This window comes from Suillus clintonianus (assembly GCF_016758775.1).
Source record: "Suillus clintonianus strain FC179 chromosome Unknown DEU56scaffold_178, whole genome shotgun sequence".
Classification (NCBI taxonomy): domain Eukaryota; kingdom Fungi; phylum Basidiomycota; class Agaricomycetes; order Boletales; family Suillaceae; genus Suillus; species Suillus clintonianus.
In genome coordinates this window covers 46,877-71,406 of record NW_024539402.1, presented here as the reverse complement: position 1 = coordinate 71,406, position 24,530 = coordinate 46,877, and the positions used below count along the sequence as shown (strand labels likewise).

Below are 24,530 nucleotides of genomic sequence, written 5' to 3'. Positions count from 1 at the left end.
GGAGACCTGGAGGAGTTGCATGAGATGCGCCAGGTGCGTGCAAAGCTCATGCAAGCGTATAGCATGATCTTCGAGGCCACCCTCGCACTTGACAAGAGGGAAGCGCGCATCCTTAAGAACGTGCCGCTCGCAAGTAGATACCTATCTCAACCTGTTTTTCCATCGCATCCTGTTTGTACAAATAGAGGTGATCCTGTCCGGTCCAATCCATATCCATGTCTGTCCGGGTCCCCACTGAATGCCTAATTAACAAGAAAAATGGTAAGTGCGTGAATACGGTGCTATTTCGAATGAGAGTCAAGAATTTGAGAACGTGTCTTGTGCGTGCGGAGTACCGTCCGTCTTATCTTCGTCGTGCAACTGCCTTCCTCTGTACCAATCCTGTGCCCTGGTTGCGGTGAGTATATGGTGTGAACTTTATATGAGTCAATGTGCGTGATGCGATAGCCGCGTGCGAATGAGAAAGAGTATCCGTTGGTTGCGCATCTAGTCCAATCCTTTCTGTCCTTATATGTATGTAAATGAGTCTGTGTGCGTTGAGTGCGATGTTTCTGAATTAGTTGCGGGGTGGTTTATGGTAGAGAGCACCGGACGAAACCCGGGGTAGGAATGCATACTATATTGTTTTGATATATTCTGAGACGAAGCGAATGTGTGTTGAGTGATGAGGTTGAATGATTGCGGGGGGGGAACGAGTGTGTAACAAGTGTCGAGTGAAAGGAATGTGGGGTTCTTATGCATCTGGGTCAGCGTCTTCATGTCCGGTTCTTCCATCTCCTCTTCTGCGAGATCATCCAGGTTCTCGTCGTCGATCCCCGTGATACTGGTTACTGATACGCGGGTGTCGCTGCGAGGGTGATACGGAAGGAGGCGATATGCTGCGTAACGGAGTTTGGAGACGGAACCATCCAACTCAGCTAACAGGTACGATCCTCCCTTGGTCCGACGGAGGACGATCATGGGCCCGAGGTACCTGGGCTTTGTCTTCCGGTTGAGCTCGTACTCAGTCTTCGAATTGCGAACCAACACCAGGCTTCCTGGTTCGAAGTCGTAATCGCGGATACGGTTGCGGAACCGCTCCTCGAATTCGCGAACTGACTGATAACGCGCTTTCAATACCTTATCCTTGATTGCGTCTAAGTCTTCCTGTCGCTTCTGCAGTTGACGTGCGCGCCATGCGATGAAATCTGCAGGGTAAATGTGTCAAGTCCGGGTAAGGGTACCAGGAATGTTGCTTCTGCAAGATCAAAAGGGAAGATAGGTTCGCAACCATGGTACCATAAAATACGGAGATAGTCCAGTTGACTTTTGAATCGTTACCCGTTCCGCCCAGAACACTGTGTGTGCTGCCTTGGGCCATTGAGAGACATCTCCTTCGCAACTTTTCATGATGCCTCTCCCGGACATCCCAGTGACGACGTTCCACTATAACCGTTTGCCTGCGAATTATACGGTGATATGCGAATAGGGTGTATTCCGTACTTGAGTGCGAGTGCGTCGACGGCCCTGCGGAATTGTGGTGCATTGTCGTGACGATCTCGTGATTGGGCCCCATCTGCATACAGTTCTTCGAATATGAATGCGGACAGTGACTTGGTGTTCTCATTGCGAAGCATGCGCCATTCCGGGTACCCAGTGAGCGCGCGCGTGCATGGACAATGCGGTCGAACCCTCCTGATTTTGGCATGAGCATTGTGATGCGATATCGCCTTCCTGAATATAACCGCCTGGAATAGGAACGGTTGGCGGAATGTGCAACTTGCGAGCCTGTCTGATCTGACACTCGTGGCAGGTCTTGTTATACCACTTGATATCGTCAATGATCATAGGCCACCAGAAACGCAGAAGAAGACGAGTGCGGATCGTTAATACTCCCTTGTGTCCTAGATCGTCATGTGCTTCCTTCAGGATGCGGTACCTGCGATGCTCTGGTACTACGAGCTGATGTCTCCCATGCGGTTCGCGTTTCCATAGTTTACCTTCGAATATAAAGTACTTGGACGCAGAATTGACGAACGTCGTGTACTCATTGTCCGTCATTCCTTCAGCGTTCCTTAGTTTCGAGGAACCTCTGGATGCGATCATCTTCCTGTCCATAGCTTTCGCATCATCGGAGCGAGGGATCGGTGGTTCGTCTGGTTGTTCCGCAATGGTATCTAGAAATGCTAGAAGGGGGGTAAGCAGGTTGGCGTTCGTGGTGAGGGCGCGGTGTATGGCAGGTGAGTGAACTCATGATCCGCACTCGCGATGCGAAGGGATCGGGAGTTAAGAATTTCCATACCAAATGAGTACGAACGGTCAAGCCAGTCCTCGTGGTCATCATGTTCTTCTGGATCCTCGTCCGCAGGTGGTCTCCTTGAGAGTCCGTCTACCCCAGCGTGCTTTGAAGCGGGTACATGTACGAGATTAAAGGAAAATAACAAGATACCTGCGATCCATCTATTGATCGTCGCATTTGGTTGCAGATCCGGGTTGTTAATCATGCCTTTGATGTACTTGGCATCTACCTCACCGTGAGGTTAGTAACTCCAAATATGAAAACGCGGACTGCGCGAAGTGCGGAATAATCCGTACAACTCCAGTTTGGCCTGCGAATAGCGACTCTCGACCTCCGTGAGTGATATTGATCCGAAGCGATTTGGGTATCGTTTACCATCGTCCCCGAGTTGCAGGAGAATGAATCCGATTGCAATCGACGAAGTGTCAACTGCAAGGATGACTTCCCTACCGCATTCATAATCGATTTGGCGCAGTGCGGGAGACTCTGCAACTAAGTCCTTGAGGGTTTGCATGGCGATCTGTTCCTCTTCTCCGAATTCAAATGTTGCCTCCTTCCGCGTAAGATTGACGAGTGGCCTTGCGATCTTCGCGAAATTGCGTATGAAGATGCGTAAGACTCCGCAGGTGCCTAGGAATCCTCGCACTTGTGAGACATTGCGGCATTGCGGCCAGTCGCGTATCTTCTGAACCTTGGAATCTTCTGTACTCTTCCTTCGAATGTGCATTTGTGCCCAACGATGATTGCGGTAGGTGCTGCCAATACGAACTTGGTTGCGGAGACGTTGCACCTACGTTTTCCAGTCTCTGTAATATTCGGTTGACGACAATGCAATGTTTCCCATATGAATCGTCGTATCCCCGGGTTCCAGGAATCGTTCATAAGATCCGTCAGATCTCTGGTACCGAGTCCGCACGATTTGACAGGTACATCGTCAATGAATGGAGACGTGTGGTCTGGGATCTCGTGCCTGCAGGATAAATGCGGTATCACCTTGGTATACTTGGACTGCATTTGCGTGACCTTGCCGGTAGTGTAGTCAGACGATGCTGGACCTAATGGCGTGCCGAGGTGGTGAGGTCACGAGATTCTTCGTGCAGGGGCGCGTTGTCATACACCCGAGTAAAGGTCCCATCATGCCAGTAGACCGCATACCCGGCAAACGATTCTGCTAGATGTTCGACGAATGGGGGCAAGGATGAGTCTCGTTAGTAACCTTGTTCAAACGGTTGCAGGTCGTGGATCAAACGCAGGGATTTACCCATCCTTCTTCGTGACGCGAACCATCGCGAGCGGTAAGCTGCGGTGGACGCTCGTAGACTCCTGAGTCGATCTTCGCCTTTATGATCCGGATTACTTCATTGAGTTCGAAGGCGGTAGTTAGGGATGTTGCGTTGGTGACCCTGGCGTATGGTGGAATCGTCGGAATCTTGTAAAAGAGCGGAAGTATGCCTCGTAAGAAGCCGTCCTCTTCCGATGCGTGCCCATGCGAAAGGGGGCGAGTTTCGTAGCGTGAATACTAACCACCTAATTAACTTCAGCTCCTCTGGCCCATAAGCACAATTCGCTGGGTCGAAGGTGGAGTTTTTTCCGCACGTTCTTGCGTGAAGCGAGTGACCTGGAAGGAATTTCGGGTGGGTTGAGTAGGGGTAACCAGGCGGTAAACCTCCCAAGGGATCAACCTCTGGCAGTTGCCTGGTGAATGCCGAATATTCTGCGGGCAGGGAGGTCTTGTACCAGTGGGGCGTACTTTCTTCGCTATACCCGGTTTGTAGACCAATGCGCGTCTTGCATGGTCGAAGAAATATACAGTAATCCGAATCGCATTAGTGGGACTCTATGTTACCGGGAGCAAGTGGAGACAAAGGTGAGTATACAGGTCAGGTTCCGAACGAATGAATGTAACGTCGATCTCAACGGGCGATGGGGGGTCGGGTTAGCTGTGCGGATGATGATACAAATGATGCAGGTGACAATTGCGAGTTATCGGAATCTCCTCGCCGTGATGGCGGATCATCGACCCTTAAAAACCCTGTCGTCGCGGATGGTCTGAGCAGGCCTCGTCTTGTTTGCATCCAGGGGGCAGAAACTTGACCCAAGATTCCGTGGCGATGCGAATTTCCTTGCGACTGTTAGGATCCGTAAGCGTAATGTCCTGTTTCTCCGTTGGGAAGGTCTTCGGTACGGCAGCTCGTAAGCGTGAAGAATGGTCGGCCGAGGAGTATGTCGAAGTGTGCGGATTCGATTACCTGTACTTGGAACCACATTTCTCCTGTACCGAAATCTAACGCAAGGTTTTCGATGACACCGAGCGTGCAATCTGTGGAAGTATTGACCTGATTCCATGGTTAGCTTGTGATCCGAACGCAGTACTTCCGATCCGAGGCTTTTCCATACTCTCCTTGGCATCACGATGCATTCAGCGCCCTGGTCTAGGATGCAAGAAAGAACCCGCCCTCCCTTCAAGGTCGCTTTGATACATCCGCAACGCTTCGAAATGTTCAGATACGATGCGCCCGTCATCTGCTCGCGGGAGACAGTGATCATACTTTCGTACGAATGCTTCGATCTCGGAACGCGAGGTCAACTCGTTGACCGATACCATACCTTCCATGACTCGCTTCGGGGTGATGAGGTCCCCTGAATACCTTGCGGATGTCGGGTGAGACTGCCATCAGTTCCCGTATGGGCACATTGACGTTTGAGTCTAGCATGCGGTCCACGACTCGCTTTTCCGCGTGCTTGTCCTCCAATGGGAAACCCGTACCTAAACTTCGCGGAGGGGTTAGTGTTAGTCGCGGGCGTGGACAGATGAAGCAGCAGCGTTTCCCGTAGTAGCGGTGGCTTTTGGAACTGTCGCAGGATTAGGTGCTGGCCTGGTGGTAGCTTCCTTGACCTGAGGCGATACAATCTCTTCAGTTGGCGCTATTCTGGATGAGGGCCCGGGTTTGGGGACGCGTGGGTAGCTCTACTCCTTCAAAACGGACGTTCTTACCCTTCGGGTCTGACTTGCGTGCCCGGGTGTTAGCATACGCCGTACAGGCTGCGATAGCTGCGTCTTCTAACTTCTTGAGTTCCTCATCAGGCTCTGCCTCTTCCGTGGCGCGCGTGAGCGAGTACGCTGATGCGTTGATGTCAGTCTCTACTTGTATCCTTGGTTGAGCACGACAGTATAGCCCTGCGATCACGGTTGCATTGGCACCGGTTGCGGGGGTCTGCGATAGGAAGCGATCGATGCGCTCCTGGTAAGTGCCGCTGTCCCGATGTCCTGGAATACCTCTACCATCGGACATCACAAGTCGTCCTCCTTCATCTTCTCCACACTTGCCGTCGCGAATATACTGGTCGCGTGTCCTGCACCATCGTTGGTAGTGGTCAGCTCCTCCGCAGAAATGGCATGGGCCCTGGGCTCTCTGCGTCGTATACTCCTGTTTGACTACCACTCCTGGGCTTGGTTGCGGGCGTGGTTGCGTGGACGGAACATATTGCTGCGGTTGAGGTGCATATGAAGTGCGAGCGGATGGTTGCGCTGGTGCTGGAATCGATACTGCGGATGTTCCTGGTAGCAGGAATACTGCGGCCTCGTAGACTTTGTCGATTGGGTACGGTTCTCCGGGGTGTAGGTTGGTGTGCAGTATACTGAGTCGATGTCTGAGGTGGGCGCCTACGTCTGCATGGAATCCATCTTGGAAGAGTTGGTCGCGTTCGAGTTCCGACAGCTTCTTGTTCGTGAGTAGGAACTTGGATATCTTGAAGAACTTCCGGTAGTATACCCCGAGTTCCGCTTGTGAATTGATAGGCAGACGGGATTGCTCTGCGGATAACTGTGTAAGGTCAGCGCGGGTGAAGCGTCTATCGCCTTCGCAACCCGGATACAATGCTTTGACAGCTTTGATGAACTTGTCCCAATCATTACCTGCGGCCTCGTCGAGTAGTGCCCAAGTCTCCGATTCTTCTGAGGATGCATATCGCATCGCCGCTTTGATACGCGCGGCATCAACTACCTGGGCCAAATCTGCGAGCTCATTGACATCTTCGATGAATTCCAGGAGTTTGTCTGGAGCGCCTTCGAACTTGGGTGCCTTGTCCGTACCCCTGAGAGGCATCCTGAAAGTGTTAGTTGACATGGTTGCGGTCGGAGCGGAAGGTACTGGGACGATGGTAATAGGTACTACGGGAGGAATAGGGATACGTGGAACAGACAGAATCAGAAGGGATATCGTGGGTAGCTTCTGCGGAGAAGGAGCGAAATGGGGAAGGGATTCTAAGCGATTACGAGGAGACGAAAGAGGTAAGGAGATAACGGGTAGCGTTAAGCGCGGAAGTTCGGGTGTATGAGCACGGGTAGGATTACTAGATGAGGTAAGGGAGGTAGCGGTAGAGGGAGTGTCTAGTGCGTGGGATGGCTTGTCTGTGGGGAAGTTGAATGATCCGGGGAAAAACGGAAGTAGCTCGTCTACAGTATCTTTCTCTTCTTCTGAAAGCGGAGAGTCCGGGGTGAGACACAGAGGTTCGTCGTCTGAGGATTGAGATTGCGGATGCGATCTCGATGGTCCGGGTTGTGGATGGTCCTCTTCTTCTGGGATTGGCGCGAAGAAGCTTTCTTGGTCGAGGCTAATAGATGCTAGTTTCTGCTTCGCAATGCGGGCCGGTGTTTGTCTCAGCGATCTTCCAACTTTCTCGGCTATAATCCCCTCGCGGTGGGCTCCAGTTGTGGGAGAAATCGTAGAAGTCCGCTATAGTGATAGCGTACCGATCCTGCTGGGTGCGAGAATAGTAATCGACCCAAGGGGATAGCTCGGAGAGCAGTTCCTCAAGTATGAGCGAGGGGAACAGTGAAGGAGGAAGTGATGCGCTGGAGACAGAACAGCTGCTTGCGGGAGGATGCGTAGAAGGGTGCGGATGCGCGGGGATGCGGAGTATGCGGATGCGAAGTCTAGGGAATACCAGGTATGCGAGACAGGGAAGGTACCAGGTATCAGGACAGGTAAACAGGTAAAACGAGTAAGGTACCAGGTATATGCAGGACGCAACGGGACTGTCTTGCGAGTGAACTCAACTGAGTCTAGCAATAGCCAACTGTCGATGACGATGCGAGCGTTCGCACGGGATGAGAGGGCAAACAGATAATTGCTCAAGCAAGGAAAGACAAGGTAAGACTAAGCTAGTGACTCCGCAACACACAACCAGAGAGGGAATGTAGGAAAGTGCCGTCCATACGAGTCTGCGACGTAGTATATAACAGAGTCCGTAAGAAACCGGAACCGTATAAGCAGGCGCATATGTACGCGAAGTCGGAGGGAGATAATATGTAAGTAGCACTATGCGACCTCGTGCATGGGAACTGATATGTAACTGGTCCTGCGAACGGTTAGGAATGACTAACTAAGGATGAGAACGCACCAGTGAGGACGGACGGATGCAGACAGGACATGGACGGATAGTGCGTTGCGATGCGATGAGTGCATGGATTCCGCAACCTCGTGTGATGGTCCGCAACGGCCTGTGGAAGGTATGCGTGACTTCGTCCAGTAAGGGGAAATGGTGCTGTACGGGGCTGCAGCCAGATCGTCTCCTACAACGGGAAATAACAGGGGATGTCGCACGGCGAGCAGCAGGCCCAAGACGAGGCTCTTGGGCCTCGTGCTTGATTTGAGTTGGCTTGGTCTTCGAAAGGGCTGACACTGTTGGGTCGTCGTCGTCGTCGTCATCCGAGATTTCAACAACTTCATCAGCAAGTTCTTCGTCATCAAGATCACGAGTCCCAGCTTTCTCGTTAATCAAAGTGTCGATGTAATGTGCTCGGTCAATGTAAGGAGGACATTCTGCATCCCCTGTTGGCTTCGTTGTTCGAACAAACTTCAAATAATTCATTAGGTCAATGGCCAACAATGTGTGAAAGAAGACTTACTTGCTTGAATTTGAGTTCGAGAGACTTGGACGAGCGAGCTGGACGGTCATTGTCATTCGCCCACCGTGCAAAGGTGGCTTCAACAATATTCCAACTCTTTGCACCCACAGGCAAACACGATTCGCACGCATCGAGTAGAGCATCAATGTCATCTTCGTTATAATTTGGTGCTCCCTGTTGACGGCCACGTTTCTTAGATGAGTCGGAGGCAGTGGGAGGTGCGGACAGGGTTTTTCGCTTTCGATTTACCAGCGGTCCAGTATTGTCGATGGCACGTGCCTTGCCTTTAGCTTTGGCAGTAGTAATAACAGTGCTCGTGCGACGGCTCCCTGTGATCTTTTTCGCTGGCTTGGCAGCATGCTCAAGCAGGGTGGACACAGGTGGGAATTCATCCTCGTCATCCTCGTTGTCGTAGTCCATTAACGAAGGGTCAATGTGCTGCCTCGCAGGAGTTGGGTATGATGGAGGAGGGAGAGGTGGTGGATATGTATATTGATTCTATAGGACACGTCAGTTTGCAAAATGTGAATTCGGGACTCGGAGACATACCTGGCCAGGACCCTGGGGTATCATGCGAGAATCAAGCCCGCCAAAGGCAGCACTAAAGCCAGGAAGCTGTGAAGTGAAAACACCAATAAGGACATTGATTAAAATGAACAGAACCGAATATACCTGGTTATTTGGATGGTTCGGACCCATGTTCGGAGGTTCACCAGCCTGATACGTGAAAATATTGTCTGTAGGGGCAGGTTGAGGTGGTGGGTGATAGACACGCATAGCGCGGGAACGGTTACCTGAAATACCACACAAGAAGGTCAGATATGTGTCTGTCTTTATGGTTATCGAGACGACAAGATGTGCCCTGGATTATATGGATCATCAACGAAAATTTCCTACTCATATATGCAACAGGAACTTACACGAGTGAAAATTTGTCTTTTGGACAGCTGAGATGGCAGCAGACATGCATTTTGCCCTGGAAATGTGAGATTGGTTGCGTGTCGTTAATGTTCGTGCAAAGATCTAAGCAAGTGTCCATCGTACCAGACGTTTGCGACACCGCCACGGAGTTTGAATGTGATTTAGAACACGTTTAGAACACGATTTGAATCTAGAAAGGGGGTCTTACCCCCCCTTCTACATATCAATCTAGAACTGGGTCAGTTTGACGTGCGGACTTGCAAAACACTGACGTTTGACAGCGGCACGTCGGCAGGAGCGGTTTAGAACTACGTTTAGAACTAGAACAGTGTTCTGAACACTGCGGGAAGTCACCCAATAGTAGCATTTTAATGCTAGGTCAACTCAGATATACACCACATCCCTTCCACCACCCTTCAACCTCAGGGCAGTATGTAGTATATGTTCCTTTAGTAGTCTACAATGTATCCTACATATTGTTAATGAAATATTTGACCTGTATCATATATAAATGTAACTTTGTGTGAAAAGATGTCAATTGTCACTTTTCACACATATGTGGTTTTACTTGTCATTCAGTCAGTCCTTGATGGATCTTTCTAAATCTTCAAATCTATCATCAGGGGCATATATAGGACATGTCCAAGGTCTTTGATTACTTATCACAGGCTTGATTACTATGTAGGCTTCTTATCAGTAGAAAAAGCCCCTGTACATCATATATCACATTTGCACCCTATGTAGGGCTGATCCTTGGCACAAACATATTTGTGAATGTACTACTGATCATATATGAGCAAGCCTGGTCATTTGCGCAAGTGTAAGGGACTAAGAAAATCAAAAGTGTCAAAAATGCGATTTTCTATGTTTTTGTTCCTGTAGCAGGATCCTATGTGTGTCCTGGGCCAGCTATATGATAGACTTACCTCAAATATACATAAGAATAGACCCCCTACCTCAATTGAGGTCCGGTCCTACAGGAAAAATTTTCACAGGGGGTAAACCACCAGGAGAGGGGGGGCACACCATGCAACAGGGAATTATCCTATGGTCCTGGGCTCCTGATACATTGTTCCTATTGTTAAATAGATGCTGGGAATCATTTTTGCAAGGCTCTTCACCTAGAAATAATCACATGAGAACATATTCTGTGTTTTCTTGCATATGTGCTATATCTATTGATGTAGGACACTTCAGGGGGTGAAATAAAGATGGGAATCTACTCATATATGCTCATAAATATGTTCTGAATGTCCTGGAACACCCCCCTATCAAAGGGGCAAAAATGCGAAAATGTTCTGTACCCTACCCTGTTTGAAAAAGGCCCTGGAGGATGAGCAGGCACACAAATTGACAAAAAAAGCGGTCTATTATATAATATTATACATGTATATACCAAACTACTACTTAGATACAAGGGGGGACCTATTGTGGTGTAGTGGTGAAGCTGCAGTGAGGTGGGGAGGGTGTGGGAATAATTATAATTATGTGGTATACCATATTGGGATGATGTTTTGGGTGTTGTGGGGTAATTCCCACAGTAGGTGGCTAAAAATGCGAAAATGCGGAGTGTGGGAATAATGTGGGGAGGCCTGACATGAGGAGGTGACCAAAACAGGATGTGTTTTGTGAATTTCCGCTTTTGGAGGCCAAAATTGCGGAATAAAACATACCAAAACATCTGACAAATGTGGAAAACACATTTGTGACTGAAAACATAGCTGAGTTTCAAAAATCCAAAAAATGCGGCTGTGAAAGCCAAAACACCCAGCAAAATAGGGCCTGACAAATGCCATGGATTAGGTCAAATTGCGCTGCTGGTAATTGCCGTCAAAAGTGTCTATGGTAAGAATGGTAGTTGCCATAATATGTAGGTCTAATACTACAACTACGGCTGGAGTGTGTGGATCGCGTGGGCAGTGAATGCTGCCTCCATTTCGGCAGCGTGACGTATGGTCCCAAGTGACGTGCTTCGCACGTTGGGACTCGCTTTGCTCCGATTGTTGCGCTGACGGGCTGAAGGGCATGTTCAAGGTGAAGTTCAGCGGTGAGGCCCATCAGTACATCCGTTTCAAGTTTTCTTGCACAAATGCCTTCCATGAATCGAGCAAAGCAACCACTATGTGAGGAAAGCGGTTCAGCTCCAACCCGATCATAAAGCTGCCATCTGTACCTCTGCTTTTAGGCCCTTGGCCTTCAAATCTTGGAGCGTGGTTTCAAAGACTTGTTGTGCTAGTTAGGGATCACACCCAGTGAAAACCGGACCTCACCGTATCGACGCGAAACGACGGATATATGTACAAATATTGTCGAAGCTACGCAAATCGTGAATTTACCATATGTTGAGTAAGTTGACACGCGTTGTGTTGAGCAAACACACAACAAACACACCAATATGTCAATGTCTTGCACATTCGCAGATCAATCAATCATTTGATCGGCGCATCGTGTGTAGCTACCGTCGTAATATGAATATGTTCTTGTCAAAATCCTCGACTACCAGTACTTATGCCAAGGGAGCAAGATAGCACCGAGTACTGGTGTGTCTGCCAGTTCTATTGCCATGGATTGCGGACAAATCTACGTTCTCGATCTGCGTGGTACCGGCACTTGCAAAAGGCTTCCACAGCAGAAGAAAAAACTGAGATACGAGCAGCACATCTTTCAGATAGGTTTCGCACATCAGTAGCTCTGCCGGCTGGGCCATCTTCGTCAAAGCAACCAAACGATCATCGTGACTTTGATGATTTGGATAACCCACCTCGAAAACGTATGCGTGATGATGCAGAGGTACTTAATTTGATTCTTTAATGCTACAGCTGCAAAGTGATCTCATTATTCAGGTGGATTTCGAAAATTTTCGACCCGACAACTCTGATCTTAGTGGTCCCCCAGAGGAGCCTCGCCTTCCTCCAAACAAGCCTCCACTTGCCCCAGACGAGCCTCGCCTCCCCCTAGACGAGCCTCGCCTTCCCCTAGACGAGCCTCGCCTTCCCCCAGAGGAGCCTCGCCTTCCCCTAGACGAGCCTCGCCTTCCCCCAGAGGAGCCTCGCCTTCCCCCAGAGGAGCCTCGCCTTCCTCCAAACGAGCCTCCACTTCTCCCAGAGGAGCCTCGCCTTCCCCCAGACGAGCCTCGCATTCCTCCAGACGACCCTCCCCTGCCCCCATGGCAAAACCCTCTGAAAGCACTTGACTTTGATCAGCTCCTGCAGTCTGCTCGGCTTCCGCACCTTCAGCGTGACATGGAGTTTGTCTGTGCTCTCCAACGAGCATCTCTCGACGATGAAGTGGGGTTGACTGGAGATGATCTAGAGCGGTTACGAAATCCACCACAAACACCATGCCGCATTGAAAATCCATGCGACGAACTTGCCATCTCGATGTTTTTAGCCCTCGAGCATTCATCTGAAGCAGCATACTCGAACATCCGAGCTGCAGTCAAAAAACGGTATCCTGATTCAGAAGTCCCAAGCCTTCACAGTGTCAAGAAGATGATCGCAGATCTCACCGGTATCAAGTCTATCATTGACCACAGATGTATCAATTCCTGTGGAGCCTTCGTTGGCCCTTGGGCAGACCTTGATGCCTGTCCAACATGTGGAGAAGCTCGTTACAATGAGAAAAAGCTCGAACGCAGCCATGGTCGGCTAAAAGTTCCTCGCGCGGTGTTCCAGACCATTCCAATTGGTCCCCAACTCCAGGCATTGTGGCGCGAACAAGGGAGCGCACAACGTATGAGGTACAGGAATGAGCGAACACAACAAATATTCGACGAGATTCGTCGGAACGATGGTTTTGTTGATGCGTATGATGATATTCTCACCGGGAGTGCTTATCTTGATGCCGTCAGAGTGGGGAGAATCAAACCTGGAGATATGGTTCTGATGATCTCCATCGACGGTGCCCAACTCTATGAAAGCAAGATGTCCGATTGCTGGATTTATATTTGGATTATCGTCGACCACTCTCCTGACCGCCGTTACAAGAAAAAGCACGTACTTCCCCGTGGTGTCATTCCCGGTCCAAACAAGCCCAAGTACATCCAATCGTTCTTGTATCACGGCTTTCATCATCTCGCCTCAATTCAAAGAGCAGGTCTGCGTATCTGGGATGCCTGGAGTGATGTTGTCTTTATATCCCATCCTTTTCTGTTTCTCGCACTCGCCGATGGCCCTGGCCTTCTCTGCATGAGCAGCCTCGTCGGACACACAGGAAAGAGTGGTTGTCGTATGTACTGTGGTCTGAAAGGACGACGCAAGCCGCACGCCTCTCAATACTACCCTGTCTTACTCAAACCAAACAATTACACTGTCACTGGTTGCACACATGATGACGTCGACGTCACCAATCTTCCACAAGGCACCTCTGAACACTACGTTGAGAATCTCCGTATCATTATGGCGTCTCATAATCGGGCGCAATATGAACGAAACCGCTTGGAGACCGGCATTGTTGGTCCTAGCATCCTCCTCGGACTCGAACTGGACCACATTTTGGGTATCCCTGAATGCTTCTCCTCCGAAATAATGCACTTCTCAGGTGCTAATATGGCATCACTCTACACGGATCTCTGGCGCGGCATCGCAGACTGTCATCCGGTCACTGATTCCCTCGAAAACTGGGACTGGGCGGTCCTTATTGACGATGTTTGGGAGGCTCACGGAAAGGCAGTTGCTGCCACTCACCCATACCTCCCTGGTTCATTCGATGTTCTCCCACGAAATCCCGTCGAGAAAATAAATTCCTTCTACAAATCACGCGAGTTCATCACCTGGCTCTTTGGTATAGGCCCTGGATTGTTCTATCGTGTCCTTCCTGACAAGTACTTCCGACACTATTGTAAATTCATACGTGGCCTCCGCATTATGAGTCAATATCGTATCACACCCGCAGAAGTGGTAGATGCCTGTGTTTCCTTTGCCGAGTGGGAGCGGGAGATGGAAGAAATGTATTACCAGCGCCGCGTCGATCGGATCCAACTTATTCGACCATGCGTCCATCTATCTAATCACATTGCACAAGAGGCAACCCGTGTTGGTGCTCCCAGTTGCTCATCTCAGTGGCCTCTTGAGCGGACAATCGGGGACATAGAGTTTGATTTACGCCAACCATCCAACGCTATGGCCAACTTCACGGAGATCTGTGTTCTTCGCTGTCAGACAAATGCCCTTAAGGCCATCCTCCCGCAGTTTGACACAGACAACACTCTACATCCGCATGGCTCATTCAATGTTGGTGATGGTTATATTTTGCTTCGTGGTTGGGATAAAAAGCCTCGACAGGCTCCTCGTCTCGAAGCTGCGGTTATTTCAGACTTCCTACGTCGTCCCGCACCAAAATTCAGAAGGTGGTCACGTCTTCGGCTTCCTAACGGCCAAATTGCCCGATCGGCTTGGAAAGAAAAAGAGTCCTATGCCGAGAATGTCCGCATGTCTCGCAATGTCAAGGTACTGATTCCCACTGTAGATGTACTAGACTGCCTGACAATGCAATATATTATAGTTCCATGTTGATGGTATAGATCGCTTCGGAGAAGTTCAGTACTTCACGCAACTTGCAGTAGAGGACGACGAACCAGAAGATGGTGACGACGAATTATACGACATGGAAGAGCGACATCGTCTCCGATGGGAAAATGTTGCCCTTATTTCTGTTTACTCCCCACCAGATGCGGAGCTTCTCGAGTTCTCCCATGGAACATTATGGTTGTGCACTCATGAAGGTAACAACGGCCTGCAAATCATCAATGTTAAAACAATCACGGCTGTTGTTGCCATGATCCCACATCGCCCTACTCTACCTTCTGGTATCACCGAAGACAGATTTTTCATGGTGGAGAAAGCTGGGCTTGATGTTACACTTACTGGCGTTGAAGTCGAAGAAGATCACCCGGAGGACTTGTAGCAGAGTACTAGTATGCATTATGAAGAAGTTGTACACTTCATATCATGTGGTCAATGCGCCGTCCCCTAATTGTTCTACCTCCGCCACGATGATATGCCCCCCTAGCCATGGTACGTGGGATGAGAAGACTGTGAACATGTGTGTGGGCAAGTCGGTGGAGATAGCATCACGAAACGGCGAGCACCGACTGGTAGGTAGGATGAGAAGACTTGTGTGGGCAAGTCGGATGAGGCTTTGATGCCTGTAAGGACGCGGAATTGCTTCTGGCATGGGCATGCCTCTCGTGAGAGATTACGCCTATCGTTCGAGTTGATCAAGGGACCAACAACATTAAAAAACCAGTGGTTCGAAAATGTGAGCAGTCACATCGAAGAGGGCGTTAGGGTCCGCCACAGCTGACAATCAAAAATCCTTACTCGAGGCAGCAACACTGACCGTTTGTGAAGCTGTTCCACTAGAGACTTACCCTCTCTTCCCTGTACCCCAGCCGTCCCCGCTCCACGAGTGCAGATATTAGATCCCACACACAACTCTGCTTCCCGCCCTCACTCTCCTCCATCCATCCATCCACACATATCTCTCGTCCCTGTTAGTGCACAGACTCGCGCACACACTCCTCGTCCGTCTCGATGAACCCAGCGACTTCGATCTCCTCACGATGTAGCAGCATCTCGCAGAGCGGAAGGGTCTGAGGCAGAGTGCTGATGACCACCACGGAAAACGTTGTGTTGTTGCTGCACACGGGTAACAGCCAGGTCTGCTTCTGGCCTCATGCAATCAACCCAGCGCTGTGCTGGGGATAGCATGATCCATGCCCGCGGGATGCGTTCGTCGGAGGTACGTCCACCCAAAATGCCCGCGACGGTCACATCAGTAATGAACTTGTCGAGCTGCACCAGGATCGTGTTCTCAATTTCGACGGGAGAGGGTTGAATCCTTGTGATTTTGAGCGTGTGATATGAGGATGGGGTCAGTACAACACAAAACGAGTTGTGTGCATGGTGGTGCAGCTTACCTTGGTGCGGTCTTCGAAACGTACCGAGTACCTCTGACTAGTACCTTGTGCTGAACGGTAGTCAAATTTGCTGTTGTGCACGACCAAATGATGTGTTGGTCAGCGTGAGCAAGCTTAAGGTTAGGGTTAGGAATTCGTACCAGCAAGGTTCCAACAATTATGAGGGCGCCCGAAGTGAGAACAGTGTATGGGGCGGGAGCCAATGCCAATTGAACCAGTGCTAGGCAAATCTGCATGCTCTGCACTATAAGACTTGATGTGAGAGTACTGGCAGAGTGCGTGTATTTTGATGGTTCTGGTACTGTACTAGTACAACTTGTTACTCCCGGACTATTGGCATCCGTGCTGGCTTCCAAGCCGCACTATATGTGTTACCGCCAGTCCGGTGTGGGTGAGGAAAATAGAGATGCGAACTCCGTGGAGTCACAAGGATATCTACCTCGAGAGGCGAGCTAATAGATTCGTCCCTTAGGGGATTCTACTGAGGCAGTCTCTCAAATAATGAGAGGGATCAAAGAGACGGCTTGAGCCTAAGAGATGCAAAGGGGCGCGCGGGAGATGCGCGATGGAAGCGCTGGAAGCGCAAGAACGCACTAGGGCCGCGCGGTAATGTGGAAGAGGACCACTGAAGCGCAGGATGCGCAAGATAAGGAAATAGGCGGCGGCTGACAGTTGGAATGCTTCGGAGAGTATGGAATCGAGTCTTAGACTTGCCCCAGAGATGATAAACAATAACAGTGATGATATTAGAGCTTGGAGCTCAATCCGACCGAAAAACAAATGCTGAGTCCAAGTAAGGGAAAGTAAGTATCAGTGCCGAAACCTCTGAGTCCTCTAGATATGTAAGTCGTTACGCGCGCTCTCAGGGTATTGAGACGTAAGGGAAGCGGATAGGTAGCGCGGAAGCGTAAGGGAAGCGGATGTATGTAATGCTATGTGTAAGAGACCCTGGATGTGGTCAGCGATGGTAATAAGAGTGGGAATACGCACCAACGGAGCCGGATAGACGAGACAGGACATGGGAAGACATGGGAGGATGTGCCGAGTATAGCGCCTCTATGCAGAAAGGGGTGCGCGTGTAGCGCGCGCTATGCGGTAAAGCGCGAGTGGCCGCGCAAGCCCTTTGCGACTCTATAGGCTTGCGCTTGTCTAAGGATAGTGATGAGGGCGATGGTGGAATAGGGGAATACGAGCCTGTAGAGATATCACTCTCTACACCGGAGCTGAACAAGTCGTACATGTGTACATGTACATAGAAAGTAGTAAGTAAAACGAACTAAAATTTTGGCCGGTCAGTTGTATAGTCACGTGACATACGTGATGACACGTGATATTGATGAAACATCGTCACCATGCTTCTGCAGATATCGCTATCCCTTTATACCAACACCATCATGACTTCCATTGCACCCAACGAGTTTTTATTTTCAGATATTCCCCAGCATCGTAACAATAGCCCCATATCCGAAGCCCTTTCAACCAAACTTCAATGAGAATGATACCCCATATCTTTGGCCTCAATTTTCTTGGCGTACTCACGGCGGGAGGGGGGATTCACCATCACCATTTCTAGATAGCCCAGAGCTACCTTGCTCAGCCGTACAATCGAAATCCACGAAATCTGGTCATACTTCAGCATACGATGACGGAACAGTGAGTATATGCTAATGTATTCAATGTGCTAACTGAATAAACATACGAGGCTGCATATATGCGCATGCATCAACAGATTCAAGCTCTGGCGAGCGAAAACGAGACTCTTAAACAGCAGAACAATGTATTATTGGCCTCTCAAGATGCATACAAGTATGTATTTTACATGTATCTTTCACTGTACCTGATACCGCTACAGAAATGCCTTCAAGATACTTGCAGCCTCGATTTCCCTCGATATATGCGACTCGGATATTACAAAGTTCGATGGGATCCCACCTGGCCTCAAATCTACTGTCTACAAACCCTCTTTTCGACGTTCCGAGCCCCTTCGCCAGAACGACTACCCGAAGACAAAATTTTGGACTCCTAGCCTGTATGAAGCATGGAAGAAGTCACCCAGTGCGCAATACATGGATCACGGAACCTTTCCCTTTCTCGAAAATACAGATGGCGAGCCGATCGAGAAGTCTGAGATATCTCGCATCATGAAGAGCTTATGAAGCTGTTGGGCTGCCTTAAAGCAAGAGAATCGAGCCCCCAATACCTGGGGCAAGGCCGGAAACAAGATCCTTGATGAGGTCGCAGAGGAGATGGCTCGTCTACACCCTATTCTTGCCTTATGCGAAAACGGGTGGAAGGTACATGCGATCGCAACAGAGCGGTATCCCTCGTGGACGGCTACACACCTGGACAAGAAAAAAAGGAAGGTCCATGCCACAGGATTCGACTGTAACGATCGTGACTCATCGAAACGACGGAATGTATCTGGGTCTACCGATCCCGAGTCAGATGGATCGAAGTCTCAAATCACTGCTAACGAGCCTACTGATTCCCTCTCCGAGCCCTTGAAGGTGAAACAGGACACCCTGCCAAAAGATGCTACCGTGACTCCCGCCCTCGATCTGCAGAATGGTTCAAAAAGCGATATTGGCACTTCTGAGCTGGAGCGACGGTCCAATGATCCACCACAGCCACCATGTATTGAAGTGTCGACTACGTTGTCTCTTCCTGTGCCCTGTATCTCATTGATTAGCGCCGATGATTCGAACGAATCTCCAGAAGCCTCATCCCATGCAAACACAGCCAATTCGACCCCTCAAGATACTAGTAGTGGTGCCAAGGCCACGGTAAGTCACTTACTGTGCTTGAATTACTATGTACTGACATTAGTACTAGTGCGAGATTTCGTTCCCAATAATAAAAAACCCTCTGTAAGTCCGCAAAACCATCTTTCGAGCTGGCGCTGACTCAGGATATGTAGCGCAAAGCTTGCGGGGCAAAAACATCAATCTGTTGTCCCCAACCCTGTAGCTCCTCCACCCTCCGTGTCCACCTCATCATCCGCATCCACTTTGCCACCTACTGCACCCTCCACGTCAGCCATTGTTGAGTCCATAAGTGGCAAACGATTTCGACCTGGCACATCCAAGAACGGAAGGTGCGTAGCTTGTCAAAAGGCTGCAACGAGAGCTAACTTGTATTTACTAGGTCACTCTGTGCGCACCGCTGGTTGAAGCAGATCGCTACTACAAACGGCTCGTCGGCGGACTTCAGGATCTACTGGTCCGGCTTGACAAAGGACAAGCAATTGGTACGTGCTCTAGCGATACATGTTTCACGGCGCTGATATATGTTTTAGGCATACGAGACTGATGCGCTGAAGCTGGTCAGCGACGACATATGGAACAGAAATACTGTCGACATCATCAATAGATTCTCCAGCGGTGCACTATATTAATCGGCACCTAGTAGTACGAGTAGTGGGTATTGTTTTTATAGCTATTATTCATTTGCTTGCAATGCATATCAGCATCGTTTTCGTGCGATTTCCGTTGTTTTATTGTGCAGTGTGAATACAATTAAGGATCTACGCTAATCTACGCTAATCTCGTATACGAGAATCGACGCGAAATGGTGATATCTTGGTCGATTAGCGTCGCTAGAAAATCGACTATGAGTCCCATTTTCGACGGTCATCTACGGAAATCTCGTGCTCGGAACTTGCCAATATTTCCGTCGTTTTCCGTTGATACGGTGAGGTCCAGTTCTCACTGGGGATCACAGGCGACAACACGAGGTTCGGCATTCCTCGTCTTCCTCTTCCTCTTGCAGAGCTCTGGGTATGGGAATTCTTGGTCTCTCGAACTCGGCATATGATATACACACCTTGTGGTGTCCGCTGAGGACCACCAGGCGCTCGTAAAGTGATCTCGTCTTCTCCCGGTCACCCTGCTCATCGACTTCGAAGTCGATATACTTCCAAAGGATTTCGGGCATCGATAGCGATGCTTGAGACACTCCAAGTTCAAAGATAGCCTCTGCACAGGTGAAGTCCTCGAGAGCCGTCTCGAGTTCAGCATATTCAACCTACGCTGCTGAGTTGGTGGGATCGTACTGTGGAAGATGTTCTATCACTGTCGAGGAATGAAACATACTTTCATGACATACCTCAAGATACTTCTCGTATAATGTCCGCACGGGATGAAATTATCGCAGCTTAATATGATATCAGTATATCGCAAAGACGAGAAATCGAAGATCATAAATCTTGAGTTGAATACAAACCTTGAATAAAGCATCGTTCGGGCACATGCCGATGACCAGTCCCCGAGAATTTTGCGCGCTGCCACCAAATCCAGCCGCCTGATCTCAAACCTCGCAGCCATGACACAGTTTTGCGAAAGTACACTGCTTGTGCGGCACAAGGTTCAGAACTGTGAAATTTACTTGGCATGCAGTGTGCACGGTCATAGTCCTGTAGAATAATGTCAGGGTGAACAAGTGGTCTGTATAGAAATGAAAAGACCTTGGTTTCGATCTCCTCGAACAAAGCATACTCATGAGGCCAAAACCAATGACGCTTCTCTTGTCCAGGAGGTACATATGCAACAGCACTGCTCATAAGCATCTCGCATGCGCTCCATGGCAGCATCCTCCTCTTTCTTGGTGCCTTCTTCTTGCAAGGTTCGTAGGGCATGTTGTAATTTCGTCCGTCCTCGTCTTCGTGCTGGATTCTTCACCTAAGTAGATTCTACAATGGACGACAAACTCAACCGGGAATATCCGGCTCACCATTTAAACCCCGAAATCCATCTGTTGTCCTCCTTTCTCCTCTTCCACCATCTACATACATCTAGCTACGTACAGGTACCCTGGCGCATAGCTCTTGGCTTACAATTAGAATATTATTACAATCAATGTATGATGACTCAAGCTCAAGTGTTATGCATGGTTCATGTTACAGTTCATGTTATATAGATACATAGGAGCCAGGAACATACCATGGGAAATACGCTGATATTCATTGCATCTTTAGCTAGGCCATATTGCGCTATAGGGTTGCGCTCATGATCATTCTCAATCTATATGAGAACATCTATAGGTACAGTCCCTCCGAGAGTTTACTACTATTTCTCAACCTCAATATTGGGATACGTCGGATCATCCTGGAGTAATGCAATTACATACTTGGGAAGGTCTGTGCTTAAATTATCTGATCTATACTTGCAGCGCTCATGTAAATCATTCTGAACTTCATTAACACAACGTGGAATGTCTTTCTTCTCCCCAGATCATTCTTCCGCAACATCATCCATACAAAGAGCCTATGATACATACTGCAGACCGCTTGTTTATTTCGGGAATACCCGGCTGACTTCGATTCACTACATAATGAAGCACTTCAAACTTTCTATTTCATCGTGCGGGGTTTGCCGCCGGAATTGGCCGTCATCATTTCATAGATCACTAGCAAGATACCAGGTACTGTAATACCATATTTACGATCTACAAACACGATGTACGAGTCTTTTGCACCGGAGGTGTTTATCGACGAGAGCAAAACCACTACATCAAGCATATTTCAGACATCCCCAAAGTCTCCTGCCAAGGATTTTCAAAACACCCAGCTTACTCCTGCTATCACCGACACTCCTTTCAAACACGGTAGTTCCACAAAGTTCCCCTGGACAACCAATGCATGTTACCGGAATCTCACAGTCAATACCATGGGCGCGGAGATGAAAGACTATTGTGTTGGCCCAATGCCAGTCCAGGAATTTCTCGAGGCGTTTCTACCGACTTCAAAGATACCAGATCTGCCCGCTTTAACCTTCAAGAGTGGCGCATTTGATAGCACAATCTGTGTCAAAAATGAGGTGCTGGCTTATGAACCGTTTGTGAGTGCTCCATAACTATCATATTGGGATCGCTGACAGCGCCTAACTTCAATGTTACAGATTGGCACTATGAAATCATTTGCTCCCGCTCTATCATTTGTCAATACTTCCAACCATGCAGATACAAGGGTTGCTAAAGCATTTTCATTCGGTATCAAGCCGGACATCAGCATATATGCTGATGGAACATCACACGGCTGCGATGTTTCTACCGCAGAGGTTCTTGTCGAATTGAAGTGGGCTACTATTCATGATGCCTTTCGCGAACCTCTTGACTCGAAGTCCTCCTGCGTCAACCCGACCATGAAGGGCATGGACACGTTAGGACAAATCACGAGCTACGCTGCAGCCCAGCTGGGTGCTCAATACCGTACCCATGCTTTCTCGGTCCTGATCATACGCGATTTCGCTCGCATCATCAGATGGGACACGGAGGGAGCCATTGTTACTTGCGCCTTCGAATACAACAAATATCCACACCTAGCCGACTTCTTCCATCGGTTTTCACATGCATCGCCTGCATTGCGTGGCGTTGATACATCAGTGACGCCCGCTAGCGCCGAGGAGGCCATTCGTGCACGGTTGAAGTTAAGCCTTCATCTTGACACGCGCATGTTCAAGGTTACCATCCCTGCTGCTGAGGGTGTTGGTTCATACACGTTGATCATTCCTGCACCTGTTGCCCGTGGTCTTTCTCCTGTTGGCCATAGGACGCGTACATGTGCTGCATTTGACCTTGTCAACGACAAGATTGTCATGTTCAAGGACTCTTGGCGGGTGTCATTGCCCGATATCCTACCAGAGGGTCAAACTTACAAACTCTTGAAGGACGCCAATGTTCGCAATGTCGCAAAATGCATTGCATGTCATGATGTACCATCCCTCCCTCAGCAACTCACACAAACGTTCAAGTTCAACAAAGCCCCATGGACGTGTTCTCATAACCATCTCACTCCACATGTTCATTACCGTCTGGTTCTCAATCTTGTTGGCAAGCCGTTGATACTCTTTATGAGCTCTCGTGAAGTCGTCGAAGCTGTTCGTGATTCACTTATTGGTGCGTGTTTTGGAACTCGCATCACACATCATATTTATATCTCCACAGCCCATGAGGACGCATGTATCAAGGCAGGCGTGTTACATCGAGACCTCAGTGCTGGAAATGTGGTCATGCATGAAGGCATTGGCATCCTCATAGATTGGGATCTTGCAAAGTTACTCAGAATTAAGGGTCCTCGACAAATCACACGCACGGTATGTTTATTCCACACTCAAAATACATATTTTGTTTGTTAAGTTTCCTGTCACCAAGGGAACTTGGCAATTCATGTCCACCAACCTTGTCGAAAACAAACATGCCGCGCATACCATCGAAGATGACCTCGAGTCCAGTTTTTACGTCGTTTTTTGGGTCGTCTTGATGTACACGAAGAGTAATTTGGATACTCCCACTCGGTCGCTACTCATGAAGCAGGTCTTCGAGGCTGAGGAGATGCAAGGGACTGGATCAAACTCAAAATCGGCTTTCCTCATCTCAAGACGACAAGTTGATGGTGATGTGTTTGTTGGGCGCAAAGCGCTTGACAAGCTTGTTCTTGTACTTGCCGAACTTTTCGCTCATCGGTACATTTTGGTCACCACTGAGCATCAGGCTGCATTCGACAAAACATTTCCATGCCTGGAGCCCGCAAAGGGGACTCCCACTCATGCAATTCTCCTCGTGAACTTGAAGGCAAATACTGCTTACAAGAAGCAGGTAGCCATGGAGACTTTGAAGTCACATTCCAAGGTCATCGCCATCTATGATGAATACCTCAAATCGGATGCTTGGCTCTCTCATGAGGTTCCCACACTGCAACCTCTCGTTGATGATGAGAAACGCAAGCCACAAGAATTCTTCACGAAGTCGCAGTACCCCTCCCAGGTATTAGTCACTCCAACTAGGAAGAGACAGAGGTCAAACTCGGACTCAAGCTGAAGCCGGTGATTGGGCAGCTTCGTCATGACAAATTTACGGGTAATTTGGGTGACGTATTTGAGAGATTTGACGAAATACCAATATGCATATTAGGGTCGCTAGCGATGTGCTTTCCTGCCAAGCGAGTCTTTCCATCAATCTGAACTTGTACAACAGCGTTATCGTGACCCATTTGGTAAATGGCTTTAGTACATGCATAGGTGAGGGGTGCGAGAACAGCTTCATGTGCGTCACTGGGCATCCCGACCGTCAATTGACCCTGCGAAGGTAGCGCTCGAGTGAGTTTGGGCAAGCGGGACCCTCCAGCTCAATGCTCGGAGGATCCGTCATCAATTTTAGCACCGAGAAGTGACAGCTCAGTACAAGAAAATAGAATATTGTAAAAATCCTCGACATTGCAATATATTATTATGTAGTAGTAGTATTTATACTTGTTCTAATTACGTGGTAAATGAATTGTTGTCGTTGCGACTTCATTTGAAAGATGGTACCAATACACATGTGCATGAATGATTAGTGGGGAGAGTTGGTATGGCGAGTACTACTTCCAGTAGATAGTACTATGGTGTTATCATGATGGTAATACTGGTATGCATGGTATTTGGTATTGCATCCTGTAGTAGTACAGGTTCATCTCTAGAACATTGTATCAGTTGTGTGATTGATTGCAGAGAACTCAGTACTCACCC

General features: G+C 49.0%; 7 protein-coding genes across 7 annotated transcripts; 4 read left to right on the top strand and 3 right to left on the bottom strand.

Moving 5' to 3' along the window:
* Positions 1–8,058: 8,058 nt before the first annotated feature.
* On the bottom strand, positions 8,059–9,155 carry DEU56DRAFT_761951 (uncharacterized protein; the record flags this gene model as incomplete). The annotated part of the gene is made up of 5 exons (XM_041350608.1): positions 8,059–8,112; positions 8,190–8,687; positions 8,739–8,804; positions 8,862–8,983; positions 9,110–9,155. 5 exons carry the CDS (start codon positions 9,153–9,155, stop codon positions 8,059–8,061), a joined length of 786 nt encoding a protein of 261 aa, XP_041201314.1.
* A 3,197-nt stretch (positions 9,156–12,352) lies between these two features.
* Positions 12,353–12,670, top strand: DEU56DRAFT_749108 (uncharacterized protein; the record flags this gene model as incomplete). Its single annotated transcript, XM_041349403.1, has 1 exon — positions 12,353–12,670. A coding segment is annotated over one exon (318 nt), but the record flags the coding sequence as incomplete, so codon positions are not given.
* Positions 12,671–14,230: 1,560 nt separating this feature from the next.
* Positions 14,231–15,014, top strand: DEU56DRAFT_749124 (uncharacterized protein; the record flags this gene model as incomplete). The annotated part of the gene is made up of 2 exons (XM_041349404.1): positions 14,231–14,572; positions 14,676–15,014. The coding sequence occupies 2 exons, from the start codon at positions 14,231–14,233 to the stop codon at positions 15,012–15,014; spliced, it is 681 nt and encodes a 226-aa protein (XP_041201312.1).
* Positions 15,015–15,667: 653 nt separating this feature from the next.
* On the bottom strand, positions 15,668–17,269 carry DEU56DRAFT_934091 (uncharacterized protein; the record flags this gene model as incomplete). The annotated part of the gene is made up of 4 exons (XM_041358771.1): positions 15,668–15,950; positions 16,030–16,099; positions 16,170–16,268; positions 17,020–17,269. The coding sequence occupies 4 exons, from the start codon at positions 17,267–17,269 to the stop codon at positions 15,668–15,670; spliced, it is 702 nt and encodes a 233-aa protein (XP_041201311.1).
* A 471-nt stretch (positions 17,270–17,740) lies between these two features.
* Positions 17,741–19,423, top strand: DEU56DRAFT_919716 (uncharacterized protein; the record flags this gene model as incomplete). Its single annotated transcript, XM_041358320.1, has 7 exons — positions 17,741–17,835; positions 17,882–18,151; positions 18,188–18,812; positions 18,862–18,896; positions 18,947–19,123; positions 19,174–19,276; positions 19,325–19,423. 7 exons carry the CDS (start codon positions 17,741–17,743, stop codon positions 19,421–19,423), a joined length of 1,404 nt encoding a protein of 467 aa, XP_041201310.1.
* A 213-nt stretch (positions 19,424–19,636) lies between these two features.
* DEU56DRAFT_761948 (uncharacterized protein) lies at positions 19,637–20,662 on the bottom strand (the record flags this gene model as incomplete). The annotated part of the gene is made up of 4 exons (XM_041350607.1): positions 19,637–19,801; positions 19,852–20,003; positions 20,251–20,440; positions 20,492–20,662. 4 exons carry the CDS (start codon positions 20,660–20,662, stop codon positions 19,637–19,639), a joined length of 678 nt encoding a protein of 225 aa, XP_041201309.1.
* Positions 20,663–21,482: 820 nt separating this feature from the next.
* DEU56DRAFT_761947 (uncharacterized protein) lies at positions 21,483–23,984 on the top strand (the record flags this gene model as incomplete). The annotated part of the gene is made up of 5 exons (XM_041350606.1): positions 21,483–21,863; positions 21,924–22,920; positions 22,969–23,117; positions 23,161–23,787; positions 23,808–23,984. The coding sequence occupies 5 exons, from the start codon at positions 21,483–21,485 to the stop codon at positions 23,982–23,984; spliced, it is 2,331 nt and encodes a 776-aa protein (XP_041201308.1).
* Positions 23,985–24,530: the final 546 nt, after the last annotated feature.